At 53.7% G+C, this 22,745-nt stretch overlaps 1 protein-coding gene across 3 annotated transcripts in view; it reads right to left on the bottom strand.

Annotated features, from left to right (window-relative positions):
- DLGAP4 (DLG associated protein 4) overlaps positions 1-22,745 on the bottom strand; it is a 195,083-nt gene that overhangs the window by 66,769 nt on the left and 105,569 nt on the right. For all 3 annotated transcript variants that reach the window (XM_036064588.2, XM_036064587.2, XM_036064586.2), the window contains exons 3-7: positions 15,871-16,942; positions 12,959-13,200; positions 10,430-10,544; positions 7,770-7,820; positions 4,811-5,051 (exon numbers count right to left, since the gene is read on the bottom strand). In XM_036064588.2, coding sequence (XP_035920481.1) covers positions 4,811-5,051; positions 7,770-7,820; positions 10,430-10,544; positions 12,959-13,200; positions 15,871-16,869 — 1,648 coding nt within the window. In that variant the 5' untranslated portion in view covers positions 16,870-16,942. The remainder of the gene's footprint in view (positions 1-4,810; positions 5,052-7,769; positions 7,821-10,429; positions 10,545-12,958; positions 13,201-15,870; positions 16,943-22,745) is intronic.

Raw genomic sequence — 22,745 nt, 5'->3', positions numbered from 1 at the left:
GTGTGTGTGTAACCTGGTGTGTGTGTGTGTGTGTGTGTGTGTGTAACCTGGTGTGTGTGTGTGTGTGTGTGTGTGTGTAACCTGGTGTGTGTGTGTGTGTGTGTGTGTGTGTAACCTGGTGTGTGTGTGTGTGTGTGTGTGTGTGTGTGTGTAAACACACATGCACATGGAATCATGTGCTGGTACAGAGAGTGCAGTTGGCAGGAGCTGGGGGGTGGGGGGTGCCACCCAGGCCCCTGGGTGATGCCACACCCTCCCTTGTGGTTCAGAGAGAGTGGGAGAGACACAGAAGGGGAAGCTAGGGAGGGAGGACGGCCAGAAACTGGGAGGGGAGGAAGCGGGGGGCTGTGAGGGGAACAGGGTTGAGGGAGGCAAACCAAAGGCTAAGGAGGTGGGAGAGAGGGCAGAGGAAGCTGGAAGAAAGGGATGGTGAAAGGGAGGGAGGAGAGGAGAATGAGCACTAATGGGAGCTGGGTAGAGGGAGGGAGTAGGAGGGAGAGTCTTCTTTGTTCTTTCTTATTCTCTTTCCCAGAGGGTGAGAGAAGGCAGGATGGGGCCGACTGTGGGGTGATGGCACCCCTGTGGCCCCTTCCAGGTGGGCCCTTTGGCTGGGAGGGGCACATATATATAGCCAAGCTGCTTCCCCCACCATCCTAGCTGGAGCTGACCCTGCCTGCCAGTCACCTGCCAGAGCTATTTCCGGAATGTGGAATCTGGGTCAGAAGGGGGGAGGGAGAGAGAGGAGTGGTGGCAGCAGTCCTGGCAGCTGGGAAGCTGGTGAGCTCTAAGTGGGTGGGTGGGCGGGCAGCTCCAGGCTCTGCCCACGGCCACTCTAGAGAGGCCCTCCCCTTCCGGGCTCTCACTGCCTCAATAACCCCTCCTCACCCACATCCACCCACCTGCCTGCATATGGCCTGAGTCCATACGTGCCCACATGCGAGTGACAAAGAGCTTTCATACCCCTCAGCAACCTGGGGGCTCAGAACAGCCCTAGGGGTCTGTGTGTACCTGGGGCCTGGACTTCTCACTTCCTAGAGACAGAGCTGAGGAGAGGAGGCCGCCTTCTGAGCAGGGGTGACCCCTGTGGGGCAACAGTGGCTGAGATAGGGTGGGCCTGTGTGTTGGTGTTGGTGTGGGTCTATATGGAGGGAGGTCGTTATGGGCAGAATTGCCATGGATGGTTGTGCAAGTTTTCCACTGATTAAGGATGCCACATATAGGGTGGGTGCTGTTTACAATACATACATAATTGAATTATATACTTATCATGACAAATTTGTGACAGATGGCAGAAAAAGACCTTGTTCTAATAAAAATTATACATCGTGACAATTTTCCAACAGACGGCAATTAAGTGTCTTGGGGGGAGTGCCCTTTCCTAACCCAGCACAAAGGTACCGTATGGACCAGCTGCAGCTCTGGGCACAGGTTGGAAAATCTGGTGGCTTTGGTTTTCCCTGTGAGGCAGGTAGGTTTACCTCCTGAGCATGAGGGGATCGGAGGGTGGAGGAAAGACGAGCAAGTATGTAGTGGTCACTGTGGAGACTTGAGGGAGGGCTGACCTGGAAAATGTTGGGGGTGAATTTTTTTGGTGGCTCTAATCTGCTAGAGGCATGATTTCCTCACAGGTGTGGAGGGGGCATGAGTCTTGAAAGAGACACACGTGTGTGAGTGTGTATGCAGGTGTATGTAGAGATTACGTGTATGTAGAGATTACGTGTATGTGTGCGCATGTGGGGAATATCCATGTGGCATGTGTTTTTATAACTTTTCATATCATACAGAGGTCTAAGGGTCTACAACTTCATGTATGTCTGTAAGTAGGTGCACTTGTGCACACATGTCTGAGTAGGTGTGAGGTATTGTTGCTACATGATATCTTCTTGAGTGTCTTGGTTTGGACTACAGCCCCCAAACTGAGAATAACTGGAGGCCCACTCCCTATATTTAAAGCCAGGTGCTGGATCACCCATAGAGGACAGACTGTTGGGGGGGGTGTGTGGTTGATAGAATTTTTGGCCTCTTTTTCTTTTTAGATTTTAGGTTACTCAATCAGGAGGAGCCACATCCAGACCCGACATAAATCATGAGATCCCACTGTTACGACTGGAAGAGACTTTGGGGGTCTTGAGGATAAGTGTTTTTTTTTTTTTTAAAGATTTATTTATTTATTAGAGAACGAGAGGGAGAGAGAGTGTGCATGTGCGAGCGCATGCACCAGCACGGGGAGGGGCAGAGGAGGAGGGAGAGAATCTCAAGCAGACTCTGCACTGAGCACAGAGCCCCACGCAGGGCTCGCTCTCACGACCCTGAGATCATGACCTGAGCTGAAACCAGAGTCAGATGCTTAACCAACTGAGCCACCCATGTGCACCAGATAAGTGTATTTTCTACATGAGAGGAACGTGAATAAATGTGGCCAAGAGAGTGGACTACAGTAGATTCAATTATTAACCCTAATTTTTCACCCCTCCCTGTATCCACACCATTGCCAGAAAAATACAGTTTCTTACACAAAGGTAGGAGGGTACCTCTCTATCCCCTGTCTTTGAGCTCAGTCATATGACTTCCTTTAGCCAATAGAATTTTAGAAGATAGTATGTATGTAGAGGCCTTGAAATGTGCTTGTGTCCTTAGGCTTGTTCTCTTGTGCTTCCGCCATCACCATGAAAAGAACATGCCCTGGTTGGGTCACTGACCCCGGAAGGACCCTTTGGTTCTAGGAGGAGGATGAGAGAGATGTGGGACAGAACTGTTCCCACTGACCCACAGATGTGGGAGCAAGAAATAAGTGTTAATTGTTGTATTACACTAATTTTGTGGTTCTTTGTTATGCAGCACTATTGTGGCAATAGCTGATCAATACAGGGACCCAAGCAGACCCAAGGACCCAATACAGGGACGTGTAGCCCATGACCCATCCTTAGTCCATTCATGAGTGATTTGGTTTGGGGAAGATTAGAGGATGAGTCTATTTGAAGAAAATTGCCGGCCCACCTCATGCTTAGAGAACATCTCACGGGCCTGATGATAGGGGGAATCTGGTCCCTTACCTGAGGCTCCTAGGGGGACTGTAGCAGGGTGCCTGGGAGAGCCTGGCAGGGATCCCCTCAATTTGGAGGCCCTACAACCAGGCCTCAGCATCTGCTAGGAGACCTTTAAAATAGAGACTGGCAGGGTTACCCATGACAGCAGGTCTGGAAGAAGGGCTGTAGCATAGAAGCCCATACTTCCAGAGCTCCCCAGGGTGAGGGCCTCATTGTCACACAGGTAGAATGGGAGTAAAGGAAGAAAGTGAGGCTGGAGTTGTCATCAGAGGATTTTGTCTAAGATGCCCACCCAGCAAGGCCAAGTCCCTTAGCGAAGAGAAGCTGAGTGGGGAGGAGGGGGACCAGCAGATGGAGACGCAGAGGGGGAATAAGAAGCAGTGGGCTGGAGGGGGACTGCCTATGCCAGGGCAGGAGGCACCGTGAGGCCCTCCAAAAGCATCACTTAGCAGAGAGAGCCAGCATGTGGCTTCGGTCATCCAGAAAGTCCCGACATCGGACAACACCTGTGCTGGCTACCTTCCCCTGCCACCTGGAGGGACCAGAAACGGCCACTAGTGAACAAGGGACAGAGCCGACAATGACCACCATGCCCAGCTCCCTCCTGCGGGCTTCATAGCCCGAGTCAGGCTTTACCTGCAGAAGCATGAGATCTGAGGTTGGTAAGACTGAAGCTTTGCAGTGAGGCCAGACTTGACTCTTAACACCGAAAAATGAGACTATTCCTTACGGTCTAAAAGTGACTGGAAAAGCTCAGGGATCTGCCCAGAAATCACCCAGGATTGGAAAGACAGTAGGGAGAGAAAGTCGTTTCTTGCTCTGCCCCCTGCAAAGGCAAGTTCATTCATTCGATAGACTAATTTCCTTTGTACAGAATATGCATAGGATTCAAGTTCATTTATTTACATCAAACACCAACTGAGCACTTGAAACATGTCTCTTTTCCTACAACAATCCAATCCCAACTGCTTCTGACTGCCAGGAAAGTCGGAGTCATGTCTGAGAAGCAACAATAATAGCTCCCACCATGTGCAAGGCCCTGCCTGAACACTCCCTGATCTCATCTCCCCAAGAACTCTCTGGGGCCTAGCTTATGCCTCAGTGTATAGATGAGGAAACTGAGACTCCCAGAGGAAAACTAGCTAGCCAGAGAAAGATCGAAGCTCTCTCTACTAAACCAGAAATAGTCTATGATTTTCCCTGGTCTTGGTTTTCATGGTTTACTCTGTGACGCGGGGTTCCCCTTTTTCTCTGATCATGCACAGACTGTCACCGGAGGACTTACAACAAGTGTCAGGAAGGACAGGTGGTCGCTGTGGATATGAGAGACACCTGCAAACCCACTCCGCTGAGAAGGCTCAGTGCAGACACCATCCTCTTCCCTGCAGGTTCTAACCTCACCATAGGTTCGCCTACCTGAACTAATCCAAACAGGGAGGTGCAGCTTCAGTAAGCCCTGCCCACCAGCAGGTGGCTGCTCTGACCCAGGGTCAGGATCCCAAAGCAGGGGCCCTCTCTGACCCCCTCACCCTATTGCCAGTGATGACATCTCCCTCTGTGATCCCCGTTTGAGCTCCAATTTGTCCTTTGGTGGGAAGTTCAGTCTCAAGCCTTCCCGCTTGTGCTCCTAACTATCCCTCCAACCCTGGCTGGCCCACCATGGATTCTTCCCCGGCATTCCCCACATCTGGTCCACCAGGAATGGTCCCTGGGGGTTCCCTTGTGAGAAACAAACACCCCCCGCCCCCAATCTCAGTACTCACTTGGAAGCGTGCGACTGTTGCTGAGGCTGCCAGTGCTGGGCGGAGGGGAGAGGGACTGCAGGGAGACATTGTCCTCCTCCTGCGAGCAGCCCGCCTGGATGGCCCGCAGGTAGCTGTGGCTGCGGGAGCGAAAGTAGCTGGGCAACGGCAAGTCCAGTGCCTCGGCGGCTGCAGACTCCGCTTCACTGCAGGCAGACTCGCAGGCTGCCTCATACTGGTCGCTCAGATCTGCCTCCCGTACCTAGCCGGGCAAAGGCGGGCATCAGGGGCCAGCAGCACCCATTCTGGAGGGACAGGATGCTTGGTGGTTGGCTCAGTGGCAGGGCTGGAGAGTCGGGGGCGGGGGGCGGCTCAAGTCAGCTCACCCTTTCCTCACATCTCACTCTTTGGACCTCAATTTTCCCATGTCTACAGTGCAGGAGAAACTAAGGATACTTAGTGGATCTTGTGTGTTCACACTGATCAACTGATAGATCCTGAGGTCACATCTGAATTCAGCCACAAAGAAGGCTATCATCAATTAGTAATGTCTACCTTGAATGTTGGAATGGGAGGTGGCAGTAGGTGTGCTAGATAATTACCATCTTATGGTCCAATTCCTTTACTTTCACAAGCAAAGAAACTGAGGGCCAGTGAGGGGAAGATACTTGCCAGGTGTACCCAGTGAGGAAGTGGCTGAATCAATACTCCAAATATGAATTTAAGGAAGATTAGTCTAGCCCTGGAGTACAGAATGAATATTGGGAAGGGAGTCTGGAACGGAGGCTGAGGCCAGAGATGAAGCTGATGCAACAGTCTGGTAAGAGAAGAGAAAACTGGAACGAGGGTAGTGGCAGTGAGGATTGATTAGTGATGTCCAGGGCAGTATGCAGAATGGTGGCATACATACTATTTGTCATCTCACTCCTAGTTCAACCTTATCTAGATGGTTTCTAAGTGTCTCTCTAGAGATGGCCATCCAAGATCCTACAGATCTGCAGCTGAGAGTGTGAGCATACAGGGCCCCACCATACATATACTCTCCAAGGGTTCTGGAAGGGTCTGTTTGACCCAGGTCTCAGGCCATGATGGTAACTGGAGACCACAGAGTATAAGCCGAGGAGTCGGCGGGCAAAGGATGGACACTGAGTGGAGGTCCTGAGGGGAAGCCTGGGCAAGAAGGGAGGGGGCAGAAATTGACTGAGCACCATGTGGAGGAAAGATGGAGTTGTGCCTGGGGCTAGCTCTGCCTGTGTGACCTCCGACTATCACCATCCTCTGGGTCAGTGTTTCCTATCTAAATGAAATGCCTGGCACTGCATCAGGTAAAATGACTAGATGGATCACCACCCAATCTGGAGCATATACGTTTGGAAAGGTCTAAATTTGTGCTGTCCAATATGGTAGCAGCTAACCACATGTGGCTATTTACGTTTTAAATTAATTTAAATTAAACAAAAAATTCAGTTCCTTAGCCACACTAGCTACATTTCACTTGCTTACGCCACGTTACGGGACAGCGTGTAGTACAGAACATCTCCATCTTCACAGAAAGTTCTGTCGGACAACACTGATAAATTAAAATGTAGGCCATGTGGCATACCCAACATTCATTTGGAGTAGGCTTGAAAGAGACAGGTGTTTATCCTCCACGGCTGTAACCTGAAGTACACTGAGAGGCCCTTGTGATTGCCAAGGGCAATGAGGTCTTGCTTTGGGATTGCAGGCATGGCACAGTTCTGGAACTGGACTGCCAGAGTTTCGACCCTGGGTCCATCTTTCCTTGCAGTATGAATATGGGCAAGTCACTTAATTGCTCTGTGCCTCAGTTTCCCCATCTATAAAATAAGGGCTAATTAGAGACCAAATTTCATAGGATTGTTGTCAAGATTAAATGAGATCATTCATATCACATGCTGAGAACAGAGTCGGGAGAATAAGCACCTGGTGACCTGTCCCTATTATTAAAGGAAGCTCCGTGGGGTGAGGGCAAGGATTTGTAAGTATTGGTTAAGATGCTCCCGAGCTCTGGGAGGTTAGGCCAGCTGGTCAGAGCTGTTGGTATGTGTGTCACTGAGGAATTACTGTGTGCAGGGAACACCCTGGAATTTTGTATGTTAACACATCACATCCTTACTATAAGCCTGTGGAAGTTAGCAGAGGAAGAGGTCAGTTGGCCCCCTGTGGGCTCCCCAAAGACCCTCTGGAACACTGTGTTTGAGAAGAACTGTGACATGAACATGGGAGGCAGGCACATGAGGCATCCATGGCTAGAATCAGGAGGTGAGGGGCCAGTCCTAGTGTTGCCCCTTGGACAGGTCACTTGTCCACTCCTGGCCACAGTGAGGGGATGAGCTTGGAGGCCCTTTCAGCACCTCTTTCTGGTCTTGGAGCTGGGAAGGAGGAGAGGACCACTTCCGGGGCAGGGTGGGTGTGCCCAGGAAGGGGGCACCCTTAGGGCAAACAGCCAGAGGGCCAGGACTAGCTCCACCCCACCAAGTTCTATAAAATGGAAAAGTCTCTGCATTCATGCCAACACCCCAACATCCTTAAAGGTCTTGTTGGAGCCCAAGAAAGGAGAAAAGTTAGGGAATCTGGGGTCTGGGACCTGGAGGCCAATACCACCAGCCCCCAGGTGCCAACGTGTCCAACTAAAACAGTTTCCCTAGCTAGAAGACTCCCAGGGTCCGCTTTCCTTTACCCTGGGATTATTTCTTGCCCCATCCATAGGACCTAGCCCATTCTTTCCCATTTTTGAGAAGAGGAAACTGAGGTGCAGAAAAGTGAAGTGAAAGGGTCAGTGAGGGAAAGGTCAGGGCAGAGCGTGAGCCTCGACTCCATGCTCACGGGCGGTGCCTTTCCTGGCCCTGGCGCTGCCGGCACCTGCTGGGGCCGGGGGCTGGGACCCCTCAGGTGCCAGGCCTCAGACCTAGCCCTGCACTCTGGGATTGGGGTACGAGAGAATGGCAAGCATACTGACCTGCTGCTCATGGCCAAACAACTGGGGGATCAGGGAGGCCTGTCCAAAAATCTGCAGGAAAGAGAGGGTGGGGTTATGGGGAGACCAAGGCTGGGGGCTGGGGTAGGGTATTCAGATTCGGCTGCAAGAGGACTAGTGGCTGGCTGGGCTAATGTCCTCCTCAGACTGGCTGAGGCCTAGTCTGTTAGGAGGTCTCACTTAGCTTCCTCCAGGGATGGGAGGCTCACTCCTTCAGGGGCTGGGTGCTACCAAGGCTTTGTAATCTGCTGTTTACACTTCTTTCTTTTGGTCTGGCCCCTGGGAGATGCCCTGTCTGCTGCCCCTCACCTAGGCAGGCAGCCCCCCACCCCCCAGATCTACAGATTAGTCCCAGAGCCCAGAGCCTTCTCTTCCCTGGTCAGGGCCTACATAGTCCAGTGCCTGGTGGGAAGGGGGCTCCTTCTGGCAGGAGTCAAGGCCTCAGAGACACCGTCAGAGCTGGGACATCTCTGACTCTAGGGGCACATATGTGGCTCGGGTCACTCAAGCTTCTAGGGGTGAGGGTTTGAGGGCTCAGAGGACCCTGGCTTAGGAGAGAGCTGTGCTGGGCAGAGGGGAGTGGCAGAGACCTGCTGGGGTCCCCAGCCTGGCTGATTCCATGCACCCTTTTGTGGAGCCAAAGGACAAAGTGTTCCAGATGCCCGGGCCAGGCAGAGGTGAAAATGGGGTGTGTGAAAGAGAAAGACTCAGAGAGAAACATGGATATGGGACCTACGAGAGGGAGTCAGATAAAAATGTGAATGAGGGGAGAGAAAAACAGAGGGAGACAGATACAAAGACAGAAGACTGAGAGACAAGAGAACGCAGTAGGATAGGAGACACAGGGAGGGAAGCCATCCATTCAGCAGGTACCCATGTGCCCTGTGCCCACGTGCTGAGGACAAGGACGTCATGGGGAACCACACGGCAAGGTCCCCACCTGCAGGGAGCTCCCGGTCTTAAGAGTGAGACAGACATCAAGTAAATAAACAGATATAACTCCAGACAGTGATAGTGTTGTCAAGAAAATCAAGCAGGATAAGGGAACGGTGTCCTGGGGGATCCTTTCGACGGGTGATAGGGCAGGTTCCCCTGAGGTGACATTTGAGCCAAGACCGGAAACACAGAGAAGAACCAGCTGAGCAAAGATCTGAGAGAGGGGTGCTCCTGGGAGAGGAAACAGCAAGGTGTGTGAGGTGTGTGAGGAGGAGAAAGGAGGCAGGTGTGGCTGAACGTCTGAGATCCCGGTGTCAGAGGGAGGCAGGCCCACACCCAGCTGAATAAGGAGTCTGGCTTTCACTGGGGGCAGGCGGGAGCCATGGAGGGTTTGCAGCAGGGACATGGTGTGATCTGCCTTACATCCCTCACAAAGCTCCCTCTGGCTGTTGGGAACAGAGTGCAGGTGGCAGGCCTGGAGGCCAGGAGACTTGGTGGGGCCTGCATGAGGGTGGCAGGGACAGAGTCCCACGGTTGGGGTGCTCTATTCCTCCCCATGTCTGAGGTCAGTCTCCTTGGTCTGGGAATGACAGTGCTGAGTGCTGAGGACAGTGCTAGGGGCTCAGGGGGGGATGCTATGGCCAGGCCAGGAACAGCAGAGTGGTGAGGAGCTGGGATCGGAAAGCCTTCCAGTGCTAAGCAGCGCATTAGCCCGGGCCATGGGGCTACATGCAGTGGGACCTGGGGCCTGTCCCTGCCCAGAAAGGAGCCTGGGGCCGCATCGGGTGCTTCCACTGCCCCACTCTGCTACTCCTAGCAGGTGTTGCCCTCTCTGGGCCTTGTCTCCCCATCCACACTATAGGGGAGCCCTCAAAACTTGGCTGGTCCTCCCTTTGCAAGCCCTAAAGTACTGTGCACATGGCAGGGGCTGGGGTCCAGGTGTAGGTCTGACAGCCCCGGATCTCTGCCCAGCTCTGCCTCCTCCTTGCTGTGTGAGCTCACCCAGCTGAGCCTCAGTTTCCTCATCTGTGAACTGGGGATATAAATAATAAGCACACCTCCCCCCCACCCCCTGACGTGGCTTCAAGGAGCTGGGAGTTAAAAATGAAAAGTGCAGCACAGCATGCTTATTGCTGTTAGTGGGAGAGGTGTCTGGACCTTGAAATTCTGACTTTCTACTGAGCCTGTGGGACATGGAAGTCCAGAGTGGAGAAGCAACTTACCCAAGGTCATACAGCAAGATAACAATAATAACCATAAAGTTAGCTACCCTTTGCTGAGAACACTACGTTCCTATCTCCTTAATTCCTCACAACGCTTTGAAATAGGAATTATCACCCTTCTGCGTAAATAAGGAAACTGAGGCTCAGGGAGGGAGTGACTTGTCCTGGGTTCATACTCTCAGTGAGAAGACTGAACTCAAGCTCAGGTCTCCAGTTCCCTCTCTGCAGGGCTCCTCGGCCTATAGCAGTGCTGTGACCCCTCCCTCGGGGCCCTCAGCTCAGGCCATGGCATGTCAGGCCCTGTGACCGCTCTCCAGCCACAGGGCAGTCAGTGAGACAGACATACGTACACAGGCAGCTATGGGAACAAAGACCAAGCAGAAGCACAGTGCCGACATCTGGGCACCACTCGCCCTGGGGTCCTCCTGGGTGAGAGCTGGGGATCTCCCAAGCCCATTGACTTTGGCTAGCTGCCACCCTCACCTGGCTGATGCAGCTGGAGTCGTTGAGGCTGTCGCTGACGGGGTTGTAGTCCTCCTCCCAGCTTGGACACTTGGAGGGCAGCAGCATGTCCACTGAATCCAGGCGGTCCAGACTCCTGGTGAGGGTGGGGAGCAGACAGGGCTCAGCCCACCCATTGCTCAGCCCGAGAAACAGGCCCAGAGGGGGAAAGACTGGCCAAGGCCACCCAGTGGCAGAGGGAAAAATAGAAGTCACTGCCAGCCTGCGTAGTGTCCGGGGGGCGGGGTGGGGGGAGGTGAAGATAGGGTGGGGGAGGCAGGTCAGGGACACTGAGCAAGGGGAGAGCTCCCAGCTCTGGGAGGCTTGAATCTGGTGGGTGGGGTGATCCTCACCCATCATGTCTGCTGCAGCCACGAGGTGGCAGCACAAGCTCACTTTTGAGCATTTCAAACCGAGGCAGCCCACACCAGCCCAATGCTACAGCCCTCTCCCCCACAGGTCTGGGGCAAATCCGATGCGCCGACAGAGGAGGTCGGTCAAGGCTCACAGCCTTGATCTCAGGCTAGAGCTGCCCAAAGGGCATCAGTTTCAACACAATATCCAGGTAGCTTCCACCAGACCCCCACAGACTCAGCACTTCTCATGGCCCCTGCTCTTCAATTTTTCTCACATCTACCTGACCCTGGGTTTCTCCCTCACCACTGCTCTGGGTTAAGATCCAAGCACCCAACAGCTCAGGCCTTGACACAGATGGGCTTTGATTGGAATGGAGCTTCCTCACTGGGTGACCCTGGGCAAGTCATGACCCCTTGCCCATGTCTCCGTTTCCTCACCTACAAAGCGGGGGTGACACTGTGCCTGCCTGCATGGGGCTGTGATGAGGAGGATTCGGGAATCACACTAAAGTGCACTGGGGCAGGCACAGAGCCCAGAGTGCGGCAAGTGCTAACAGATGGCGCCCATTACTACTGATACTATTATTATTTATTTCCTCTCATTCAAGGTCTGGGCCTGGGTCCTGTCCTCCTTTCCCACCTCAGTGCCCACTGGTCATTCATGGAAATGTAGGCTCCCAGGACTAGAAGGGGTCTTAGAGATCATCCAGCTTAGCCCCCTCACTTAAAGATGGGGAAACTGAGGCTCAGAGAGGGACAGACCTGGGACTGGCCAGTGGTGTCCTGAATTCCCAGCTGGAGGCCATTCCCTGCCTTCTGTCCCACTGTGAACCCCCTAAGCAAATCCCTGTGGCAAGGAGACTCCAGGCTTCTCGGAGTACACTGCCCCTCTGCCTCAGCGCTCTGTCACTCTACCTGCTCTCTTCCCTCTGTCGCAGTCCTCCCAGGCCCCCTCCTCCCAGAAGCCTCGGCTCTTGCCCTCAGTAGTTGAAGAACTAGGACGAAGCTTGTTTCCCTTAATGCTTCTTTTTGTTTCTGACTTGCTTTTGTTTCTTTTCCTCAAAGGACTTTGAATCCCTCCTACTAAGTTTTACCTGTTTTGTACTTGATGATGGGCTTTCTGTAACTTTCTTCCCCCCTCTCATTCTTTTCCGTTCTGATCCCCATGGTGATTTCTGCATGCGAAAGTCTCACCTTTCTCTAACATTTTAATTGTTGTTTTCTGTGTGCATACATCTCATTTGTTCATACTTTCATTAACTCTTCCAAGTCTTAAAGCAACAGGAAAGGGCTTGAATGGTGGAATTCCAGGCAGGGTGACAGGACAGGTGAAGGCTGTCTATCTCCCTTTGACTTCTGGATACATCCTCCTCCCCAGTCTAGGAGCTCACCACAGGGATCAGTTACAGGGCCAAGGGCAGAGGGGGCTCTGGCCTTCCCTGGAAAGCAAGTACCTTGCTGGTACAAGTGGTGGGATCACTAGGGGCAGGGTTCTCCTAACCTGAAGAAGAGGATTCCCTGGCCCAGTTCCCCTGTGGGTGTGGAACTCACCTGGTGATGTGGCTCCTGTGGGCAGGGCCAGTCACTCTGGAGAGACTCTCCTTATCGTTTACCAAAGGATGAGACTCACCGGTGGTCAGGGCTTAACTGTGGGGGGCTTATGGCGGAGCTCTCCAGAGTCAACTCGTCAAAGGAAGGGGCCAACCTAAGGACGAGGATCTCAGGGAGAAGGCTTTAACCTAAAGTCGGGTTTACCTAGGGGGCCTGGATTATTGGGAGCCCGGGTTCACCTGGATCTGAGGCTGTAGGGCGGGATTCACCTATGGGGCGGGGTTTTCCTAAGGGGCCGTGGGGAAGGAAAGCGAGGCTCCCGGGGGTGGGACACGCCTGTGAGGAGCTCACCTATGGACTAGCCTTGCCAGTGAGCGGAGCCTGTGACAGCGGAGGAGGCTTTCCCAGGGGAGAGCTCACGTGCGGGGGGCGGGGAGGCCTCCAATGGGCTGGTTAGCCTGTGGGCGGGGCTCCCAGCAGGCGGGACTTCGGAGACCTCCTGGGACGGGACTCAGACTTCGGAGCGGCTCTCCCGGGGGGCGGAGCTCCGGAGGGCCGGGCTAGCCTGTGGGCGGGGCTCTAGGAGGCGGGGCGGCGCGCTCACCTGCGGGGGTTGCTCTGCTCTCCCAGCGACTGCTGCGTGGCCCTCAGGTAGCTCTGGCGCCGCGCGGCCGTCTTGGGTGAGGGCTTGGGGCTGCCGCCGGACTCATCGCTGTCCTCATCGCCCATGGCCTTGATGTAGCTGCCGCTGCGCATGCGCCTGCACGGGATGGGGCCCTCGGCCGCGGCGTCCGCGTCGCGCGGGGACAGCAGCGCGGTGCTCCACTCGCCGCCGCCGCCGGGCACCTGAGGATGGGCGGACAGACCTCAGCGAGGGTGGGGAGGGATCGGGGGCAGCGCACACTCTCAGCGCGCCGCTGGCCGCCCATCCTCGCGCCCAACACCTGGAGAATGGTGCCCCGGACCCTGAAGCTCCCCGGCTCCCCGCCTCGGAGGGTCTCAGCCTTCCGTGCTGGGTACTGCCATTGGAGTCACCCAGCAGCAGGGCAGAGCCCCGGGCTGGGAAGGACACTTGAGTTCCAGAGCCGGCTCTGCCACAAGTTCACTGGGTGGCCTTAAGCAAATCCTTGCCCCTCTCGGACCTCAGATTTCTCCATGGATCCCAGGCTGGGTGTGCCCCAGCAAAACTGGCCAGGCTGTAAGATCACAGTGGGTGTTCACTGCAGCTCCTTTTCTGAGCACCCACTGTGTTCCCATCACGTCACCCTGCTATCTTAGAGGATGACTTATGATCCCACTACACAGATGAGAACATCAGACCAGACTGAGGCCCTCAGACCTGGCACCAAGATCCTGTCCTAGGATGGGGGTGGGGGGAGGACTGGTCAGAGGATGCCAGCACATCAGTAGAGCGGCAGGGTCTTGGAGCCAAGGGACATCCTGTATCTCTTACTAGTGGGTAAGGCCAGGCACAGCGTGCAGAGAGACTGGTGGGGGTCTGGCAGCCAGGTAGTGACCTGGAAAAGGGGCTGTTTTCCCATCTGACATGTATACACAGTGGACATTCACCTCACGATGAAAGATTTCACACATCTTAGCACTTACAAGGTCCCTCAGCCCAAGCACAGAGCAAACACACCTTGCCATGTACACACATCTCAGAGAGCAAACGTACCTTCCCCCACCCCCCATCTCCCCAAGGACATGTCCCCCAGTAGCCACTCATCACTGCATGCCCCCCAACAAGTATACAACGTGAACACAGAGCATACTCACACCCTCCTCACGAACACGCCGCACTGCAGACACACGGCAGCATGTCCCCACCTCACTGTGTCTTTGCCTCAACACACACAGAGTGCACACCCTCGCTAGGTTCGACACGCTTCACCACAGATGCCTGGGTGACACACTTCTCAGTGTATACAGCATCGCCATTCTTCACCACATGCAAACCGCCCTCCCAGAATCACCACATCTACACAGATATAACATCCTTCCGTATTGCCAGTGGCCAATTCTCGGCTGAGGGACGGTCCCAGTCTGGGATTCCCACCCCAGGACCCCCCCGCCCCCTGAGCTAACTGCCCAACCAGTCACTAAGGCCCACACAGTCTACCTCCCAAACCATTTGCTAGTCCATCTTCCCTATCTCCACCTGTCCCTTGGGAAGGTGGCCTTCGCTATTCCTGCTTAAAACCTGTTGCTACCCCAGCACCCCACCCACCCACCTCCCATGACCCAAGCAGATAGCGCAAACCCCAGAGCCTGCAGGGCCACCCTTTCATGGTGTTTCTGAAGCATTTTCACATGATCAGACCAAACCACACCATTTTGAGAGGAAGCCAGGTCACACACCACCCTCTCTGATGTTTCTAAACTAAGGAAGTGGATTGAGAGCCACAAAAGCCTTAAATATATAAAATACTGCCTAGATTTCCATTTTCCTCCTATTGAAAAAAAAAATAGCTTTTCCCCCCATAGTCTCACTGTCTTTGGAATTTTTATATAGAATGACAAGAACTCAGGGCATTGTCAGACTTTGATGTTCATCTGGTTCAAAATGCATCTGTGTTCCCAAAGGCTGGCCAGGCCTGTGCTGGCACACTCCCCAGGATGTAGCGCTCACTACCTACAGAAGCAGCCCCCTCCATCTTGGTGGGTTCTGAAATCTGCTTCCTGTAACTTCCACCCACAGCTTGGGTTCTGCCCCCAGGAACTGCACCCAGTTCATAACCCCGGGCTTTGCTCTTGAGGGCCCCAGGGGGATGTGTAGCAACAGAGATGTCTCTGAGCCTTTTGCCAATTTCCAGGAGTGTGGCTTTGCAAAATGCGTATTAAGTGCCTCAGTAAACATTAACACTTGAAAGGAGAAAGCTAGTCCCCCAAGCTGGCTTAGGGCCTCCTACAGCCCTCCATGCTGATCTCCATCACACTCTGCTCACACTGACATGACTATCTGTTCATGCATCTTTCTCTCCCAGCATCCTGATAACTGGGGCTCTGTCTTATTTATTTCTAGCTCTGTTCACTTAAATGTCCATCTGTTCCTCTGGCCCTCTCTCTTCTCACATTTCCTGAGCACTTCCTCTCTGCCAGACCCTGTCCTGGGCCTTAGGGACACACAGCTGCATCAGATGTGGTCCCTGTCTTCAAGGAGCCCCTGGTCTGGTGGGGGTAGCAGGCAGGAGGCCGGCATTTAGAATGCCATGCAATGGGTCCTATGAGGAGGGTGGAGGGCACAGCTTCCAGATTTGTCCTCTAGAGGGCAGGTACACGTTTTAGTTCCTACTCTTGGGCTGGGCTCAGAAGAACCCTAATCAATGTCTGCTGAAAGCATGACCACCGGAAGGAATCCCCTTATTAGCAAGTACCACCAGATACCCATTTCACAGGTGTTTATTCACAGAGGCCCATAATGAAGCGACTTTCCAAGTAAATCTGTGGTACAGCTGAGTCTCAGAACAGTGCCCTCCCCATATTCCTTACCCCACCCCTAATCATGGAGGGACCCACCTGCAGGTAATGGTAGGCTAGACCCTGGTGGCAGGATTTGGACTTTAGCAGGCTCTTATCCAAGGTGGCTGAGGTCTTCTGGCAGACTTCATGGGCGTGGCTGAGGGTCAGAGTGGACCAGGAGCCCCGCTTGACATAGTTGGTGTCGGTGCCCACCCCAAGGCTGGGGCAGGCGGCTGGGGGTGCGGGTGGGGGCGGCGGGGCAGTCAGCTCAGCGGTGTTGTTTTTGGCTGCTTTGAGCATGTGCCCGCTGATGGTGTTGTAGGCGTGCATGAAGTAGCGTGGCTGGCTGCGTTCCGCCTGTCTGCCGAGCGTCATCAGCCCAGAGGCTGGGCCACTACTGCGGAAGGCGCCACCCTCGCCGTCCAAGTTGTCATCAGAGCTCCACCAGCCCGAGATGTTGGAGCGGCTACGCCGTTTGGGTTCCCCAGCCTTGGCCCGTTCCTTGCTCTTGGCCCTCCGGCCCTTGCCGTCCTCCAGGCCACCTTTCTTGCTGCCATTGCCACCGACCTTGGCTGCCGTGCCCTCCAGTGAGGGCGCCTTGGTGAAGAAGAGCCGCTGGACCGAGTGGACCAGGTGGCGGATGCGGCCAGGACTCTCACCTCGGGCCTTGGCCTCACCACGGGGGAACTGGAGCGTGCTAAAGCCATCGCGGTGGATGGGCAGTTGCTTCTCAAACTGGTCCAGGAGGTTGGCAGGCAACCGGTTGATCTTGGTGGCCTGAGCATGGCTGGGGAATGGGCTCTCCTCTGGCACCTCGAAGTGGGAGTTATAGTGGATGCGGGGGAAGGTGCTGCTTGGAGGCGGCAGTTGGTTGTTGAGTGGGAAGAGACCATCCCCAGGCAGAGCGTTCTGGCCAGGGAATCGAGCCTCGCGGGCAAAGGCCTCCGTGGGCGATAGCAGGTAGGGGTTGCGGTCAGGCCCTGCGAACAGGGGCTCATGCGGTGGGTCCAGGCTGTCGGAGAGGTGGCGAGGGCGGCTGTCACCGAGGCCTTTCATGATCCCGGCCCTCAGGGCAGGGGCCGTTGCCCTAGTGGGGCGCCCGGGTTGCCTCTCCCGGGCAGCAGCTATCCTGGGGAGAAAAAACAGAGAGGAAATCAGCTGAATTTGGAGGGGACAGGGTGCTGGGAATGTCACCCAGGCCCCCACAGATCTCAGGATGGGGAGGATTTCTGAAGACTCTTGGCCTACCTTTAACACTGTAGGGTGGAGGACAAGAAGACAAACGGAGGCCCACATGCCATATGTGTAATTCAAGGTCATAGTTCAGGCTGGCAAACTGTTAAACAGATCCTACCTTGATGAATATATCTTCATGATAACCTGGAAAGCCAAGTTCGACCTCAGACTTCCAGGTCTCCTCCAAATTCCATGATCGAATGTAGTGGGCGGGGGGAGTGGCTCACCCTCTGTTTTCCTCCCATCTCTGACTCTATCCCTTGTTACAAGGAGCCACACGCCCACACGCACCCCAAGCTCACTCCACGTGCCCTCAGGCCTAGGGATGGCCCCACGGGCAGTGCAGGCCACCCATGGGAAGATCCTGTGCTGGCTGTGGAAGCAGGCCTGGGGCCATTTGGTTAGGGAATTCCAGGGTCCCCAGTATCCAGAGTGTGGCTCTGGGTAAACATGTCCTCTTGCCCCTAAACACTCTTGCCTATGAGTGGTTCAACATGGCTGAAAGAGGGCCAGAGAAGCCTTCTAAAGAGTAGGACCCGTCTCACCTGAGTCTGAGAGCAGTACTGTCCAACTCTCACTTTAGCAGAGGAATCCTATATCACATGTAGACCCTCTATAAAAACCCACTCTGCCCCTCAACAGATGTCTACCGAGTGTGACTTTTGGGCTAGGCGCTGGGGGCTGCGAACATCAGAGAAGACAACAAGCCCATTAGCACATCATTTCCGACTGAACAAATCAGCGACGGTCAGCCTGAACAGAGTTCTGAGTCAGTAACCGGAGCACATCCTCAGGACTGGGTGGAAGGACAAGGCCTTGGATGGGGGTGGCATTTAGGTGGAACCACTGTGACTCAGTTTCCCCATCTGTAAAATTGGGCAGTTGGACTGTTTCGATCTTCCATCCAGGATCATGCTGGAAATACCAGTCTCAGTACTTTGGCAAGTACCTTTCTTTTCTGTGCCTCAGTCTTCCCATCTGTACCATGAAGCAGAGGGGAGGTTAGCGAGCTTTCTAAGCCCTGTCCCCACCACCAGCTCGACTCAGAGGAGTCCCACAGCTTACTATGGACTGTGTGCCCGGTGTGCTAAGAATCTGAAAGCAACCAGTGTGGCTGGAACAGAGCAAGTGAGGACAAGGGCAGTGGGGGTAGAGATCTTGGAGGGCTGGGCCAGGCCAGAGTAGACAGGCTCTGGCTGAAGCCAAGTGTGGTAGGCAGAATGATGGCTCCCAAAGTTGCCCATGTCCTAATCCCCCAAATCTCTGATTATGTTACTTGACATGTTAAAAGGGTCTTTGCAGATATGATTAAGGGTCTTGAGATGGGGAGATTATCCTGGATTATCTGGAAGGGTACAAACCTAATCACATGGGTCTTTTTAAGAGGGAGGCATGAAGATATGATGATAGAAGCAAGAGGTCAGAGAGGTGTGGGGGTCACCAGCCAGGGAATGTGGGCAGCTGTTAGAAGCCAGAAGAGGCAAGGAGTCAGATTCTCCTCCATAGCTTCCAGAAGGAATGCAGTCCTGAGACCCATTTTAGACTTATGACCTCTAGAACTGTAAAATAATAAATCTGTGTCGTTTAAAGCCACTAAGTTTTTGGAAAATTGTTACCGCAGCAATAGGAAACAATTATACTACATGGGTTCTGGTGTCTGAGACTCCCTCTCACCCCTTAAGAGTAGCTCTTAAGGCAAATTCCAGATCCCAGCAAACACTGTGTGAAAAACACTGGCCTAGGTGAAACCCCCATCATAGAGGTGGGGAAACTGAGGCCCTTGGAGGGCAACAACTTCCCCAAGGTCACACAGTGGGCCCAGTGGCAGGGGCAGTGGGGGACCCACAGCTCTTCCTACTCCTCTGCATAGCTGCCTTGCGACTGTCGCCGGGAGCTGGCCAGCCCCACAGCCCTCAAGGATCTGAGGATTATTTCCTTGGACCTAGACGTTTCATGACCAACTGTGCCCTAAGCCTTCCTAAGCCCTGAGACTTCTGCAGGGTCCACCTGGCTTGAATTCTCTGCCTTCCTGCCAGACACCCTCCTTGCCTCTAGGAGTCTGATGGACCCAACCCTGGAGGCCAGAGCACCGTCATGACAGCCCTCGTGGCTGAGTAGCTCCTGGGAAGCATCTCTGCTCCCACCAGCTGGCTTGTGAGAGCATTTATCCCCAGGCTGGAGAGGAAGTCCACTGACTGACAACTTTATTACATCATATCCTCACAACAGCCACATGAGATGGGAAACCTCCATTTTACAGATGGGGAAACCAAGGCTGGGAGGGGTCATTCTAGCCAAGGCGCAACTGGTAACTTGGGACACCAGCTGCCCCATTAGAGTTCCAGAAAGTCAAGGATCCCCCTCACTCCAGCCAGCAGCGGCTCCCTCTGGGCAAACCTCTTCTTGAAGACAATTTCAGGCAAAACCACCTCCATATCCCTTCTGGGCTTCCTTGCATCCCCTCGGGGCTGCAGTGATCCCTGGGCTCCAGGGCCAGCCTCCTTGGCTCTCTAGCTGGAGAACTGTGTGTGCAGCAATATGTCCTTGATGCCCGCTCAAGTAAGGCCAGATCCTGAAAACTGAGGACACTATTTGCAAACATGGCCCTGCTGGCTCGCTGGCTTGGCAGGGGCCCGATGCCCCAGAAATGCTGGAGGTGGAGAGGGCTGGTCACCAGGAGCAGAAGGCAGTGGTGGGGCACTGCCCCAGAAGTGCACACCACACTCAGTTCTCTCAGCCCAGGGCACCTTCTCCATCCTTCCCAGGGAGAAGCTGGCTTCAATTTCACATCACAGGCACTCCTGATCCCCAGGAATCCAGGGTTGCCCCAACAGGACCATGTGAGCCTGGGACCGTGGCTGCCTCCCTAAGCCTCAGACCGTGTTTGTCAAATGGGGCCAAGAGGAAGAAGTGAAGGAAAGTGTGGGCAAGCGCTTGGTGAATTGTGAAATGCTGGCACACGCTCGTTCCCTAGGAGATAAACCCTGGCTCAAGACCTGGTGGTAGTCTTGACTGATGAGGCCCCTCATCTGGCTGGTGGGGGGAGTTGGGTCCCTGCCTTGGAGGTGCCACTGGAATTACAGGAGGGAGAATGGGGCTGCCACTGTCAGGGAGCCCTCTAGAGACCGAGACACCTTCATGACCACAAGTAATCTCTCAACTTCTTTCCTGTGACTGGGCCTCATTGTTAAAAAGAGTCCCTTTCTCTGACTTCTGGGGCCCATGTGTCTGTCCTTCCAGGGCTCTGAGTGGGCACATGGTGTCCCTGTATCAGTAAAATTCTTCAGTGTCACCCAGTGGGGCTCAGAGACACCTGGGCATCTCCTTGAATTCTTCCCTCTTCCGACTTGCTATGTCCTTCCCCTTGTAAAATACCCACGGTGCCTGGAAAATGATTCCACCCCAGTCTTACATTCTGTAGTCTAGGTGGAACCAGCTCTATCCCAGAACCCCAGGAGCGGACACATGACCCAGGTCTGGCCAATCAGAGCCCTGCACCCCTGAGTACTGATTGGCTCACGGATGGAAACAGGATCCTTCCTAGCCAATGAGAGCTGGCCTGGGATTATGGCTGGACTCTTCGGAAAGAGGTGCCTTTCTCTGTTAGGGCTGCTGTGCTTGGCAGAGCGTCAGCCTCGAGTCCTTTGTTGAGATCTTGCCTAAGGTCTCAGAAATGAGAGTTGAGACTTTTTGCTTAAGTTTGAGTTGGGTTTCTGTGTCTTTCAACAAGAGCCTGACTGATACTGGCCTCATGAACAGTTGGTGGCTGTGGGTGCCCGCTCATATCTCCTGTGGCCTCATCACTGCGCTGCCCAACAGACTGAGTTCAAATTCTCAGCATCTGCATCCCTGTGGGAGGCGGGGGAGCCTTCTCCAGCAGCTGGAGCCTGCTCTGCTCACATGTGGCTGGCAGGAATTGCCAGAGACTTAACAACCCCACCCCAACCCCCACTGCCAAACCAGCTACAGCTCTCAACCAGTGATTGCTGGGGAGCTGGTGTATAAATACCCAGCTCCTTCACGCTGCAGGTGGGACAACCGAGGAATGGGCTCTACACTGACTCCTGGAGCTGACCAGTGGGAATGAGTTCTAGTTATTTGCAGTGGTCACTTGCTTGATAGCATCCCCTTAGTTGGCTACCTCCCCTTCCCTGACTTACCTCTCCCCTCCCACACTGTGCTGCCGCTTCCCAAATGAGGTACTTGCACTTGAATCTTTGTCTTGGGCATGTTTCTGGGAAACCTCAGGTATGACAGTCACGGAGTCCCAGTGATTCTGCCTCAGTTGTGTCTCCTGATGCCATTTCCTCTCTGCATCCTCCGCCTCTGTCACTCCCACCACTCACCTGGACAGCTGGACAGCCTTCTTCCTGGTCTTTCTGTGTCCACTCTGAGAGCCCTGCGGGTTCCAAGCTGCAGCTAGAGTGATATTGCTAAAATGCCAAAGCACTAGTGTTCTTTCTCTTCAGTGGCTCCCCTTGGCTCTTGGGATGAATGCTTGACTCCTGAGCCTGGCATTCAAGGCCACTGGAGAGCTATTCTCTGTAGACCTCTGTCAGTTTCAGCCACGTGGCTTTCTGGAGCTAAAGAGTGTCATCCTGGGGAAGGGACAGCATAAGGCCTCACAGCAAGGCCACTCCTGGCCTGTTACCTGGGTCTCTTGACTCAACCCAGGCCCCAGCCCACTGGCTCACCTGAAACTGAAGGTTTGCAAAGAAGGGACCAGGATTGCCAGCTGATGAGCAGAGGGTGAGGAGGGTGGGACAACATGAGGAGGTGCCTTAGCAGAGTGGAGGTCTGGAAGGCCAGCATGGTCTAGTTTTTGCCAGTGTCTCCAGCCTCGTCCCCATCCCCTGCTCCCCTTGCCAACCAAACTCATTACCTTGCTGGATTTTCTTTATAGTTCTCATCACTCTTGGAAACTCTCACATATTCCTTGCTTGCTAGTTTATTGTTCATTGTCCCCTGGGTCTGTCCTGTCCAATATGGTAACCACTAGCCACATGGGCTATAGAGCACTTGAAATGCAGCTAGGGCAATTGAGGAGCTGCCTTTTTAATTTTATTTATTTATTTATTTTAAAGATTTTATTTATTTATTCATGAGAGACATAGAGAGAGAGAGGCAGAGGGATAAGCAGGCTCCCAAGGAGCAGGGAGCCCGATGCGGGACTCGATCCCAGGACCCTGAGATCATGACCTGAGCCGAAGGCAGACGCTTAACCATCTGAGCCACCCAGGCGCCCTGCCTTTTTAATTTTAATTAACTTAAATTTAAACATCACATATGGCAACTGGCTACCATATTGGATAGTACAGTTCGAGAACTTCAAACGCAACTCCAGGAAGAAACCTACTCCAGCTCCCCCTCCTAAAGCTGGGGTCAAAGATACTCTCTTCTAACACCTTGTCCACATTTTTTTATTTGGAAACTTAATTCACTTATTTTCTGATTTTTTATATTCTAATAAATGTGTCATTGGAAAGGCTATACATTTCTCCCTGAGTACCGATTTGGCTACATCTCATAGATTTTATTTCCCCACAGGTTTTTCCTCCTCTTTTTAAAAAAATTGAGGTGAAAAGCACGTAACACAGCAGTAGCCATTTTAAAGCGTATAATTCAGTGACATTCAGTACATTCACAATGTTGTGTAACCACTACCTCCATCTAGTTCCAAAACGTTTTCTTAACCG

The sequence above is a fragment of the Halichoerus grypus genome, chromosome 10, assembly GCF_964656455.1.
Source record: "Halichoerus grypus chromosome 10, mHalGry1.hap1.1, whole genome shotgun sequence".
NCBI lineage: Eukaryota > Metazoa > Chordata > Mammalia > Carnivora > Phocidae > Halichoerus > Halichoerus grypus.
Note: the sequence above shows the minus strand (reverse complement) of the source record. Positions and strands in the feature narration are given on the sequence as shown.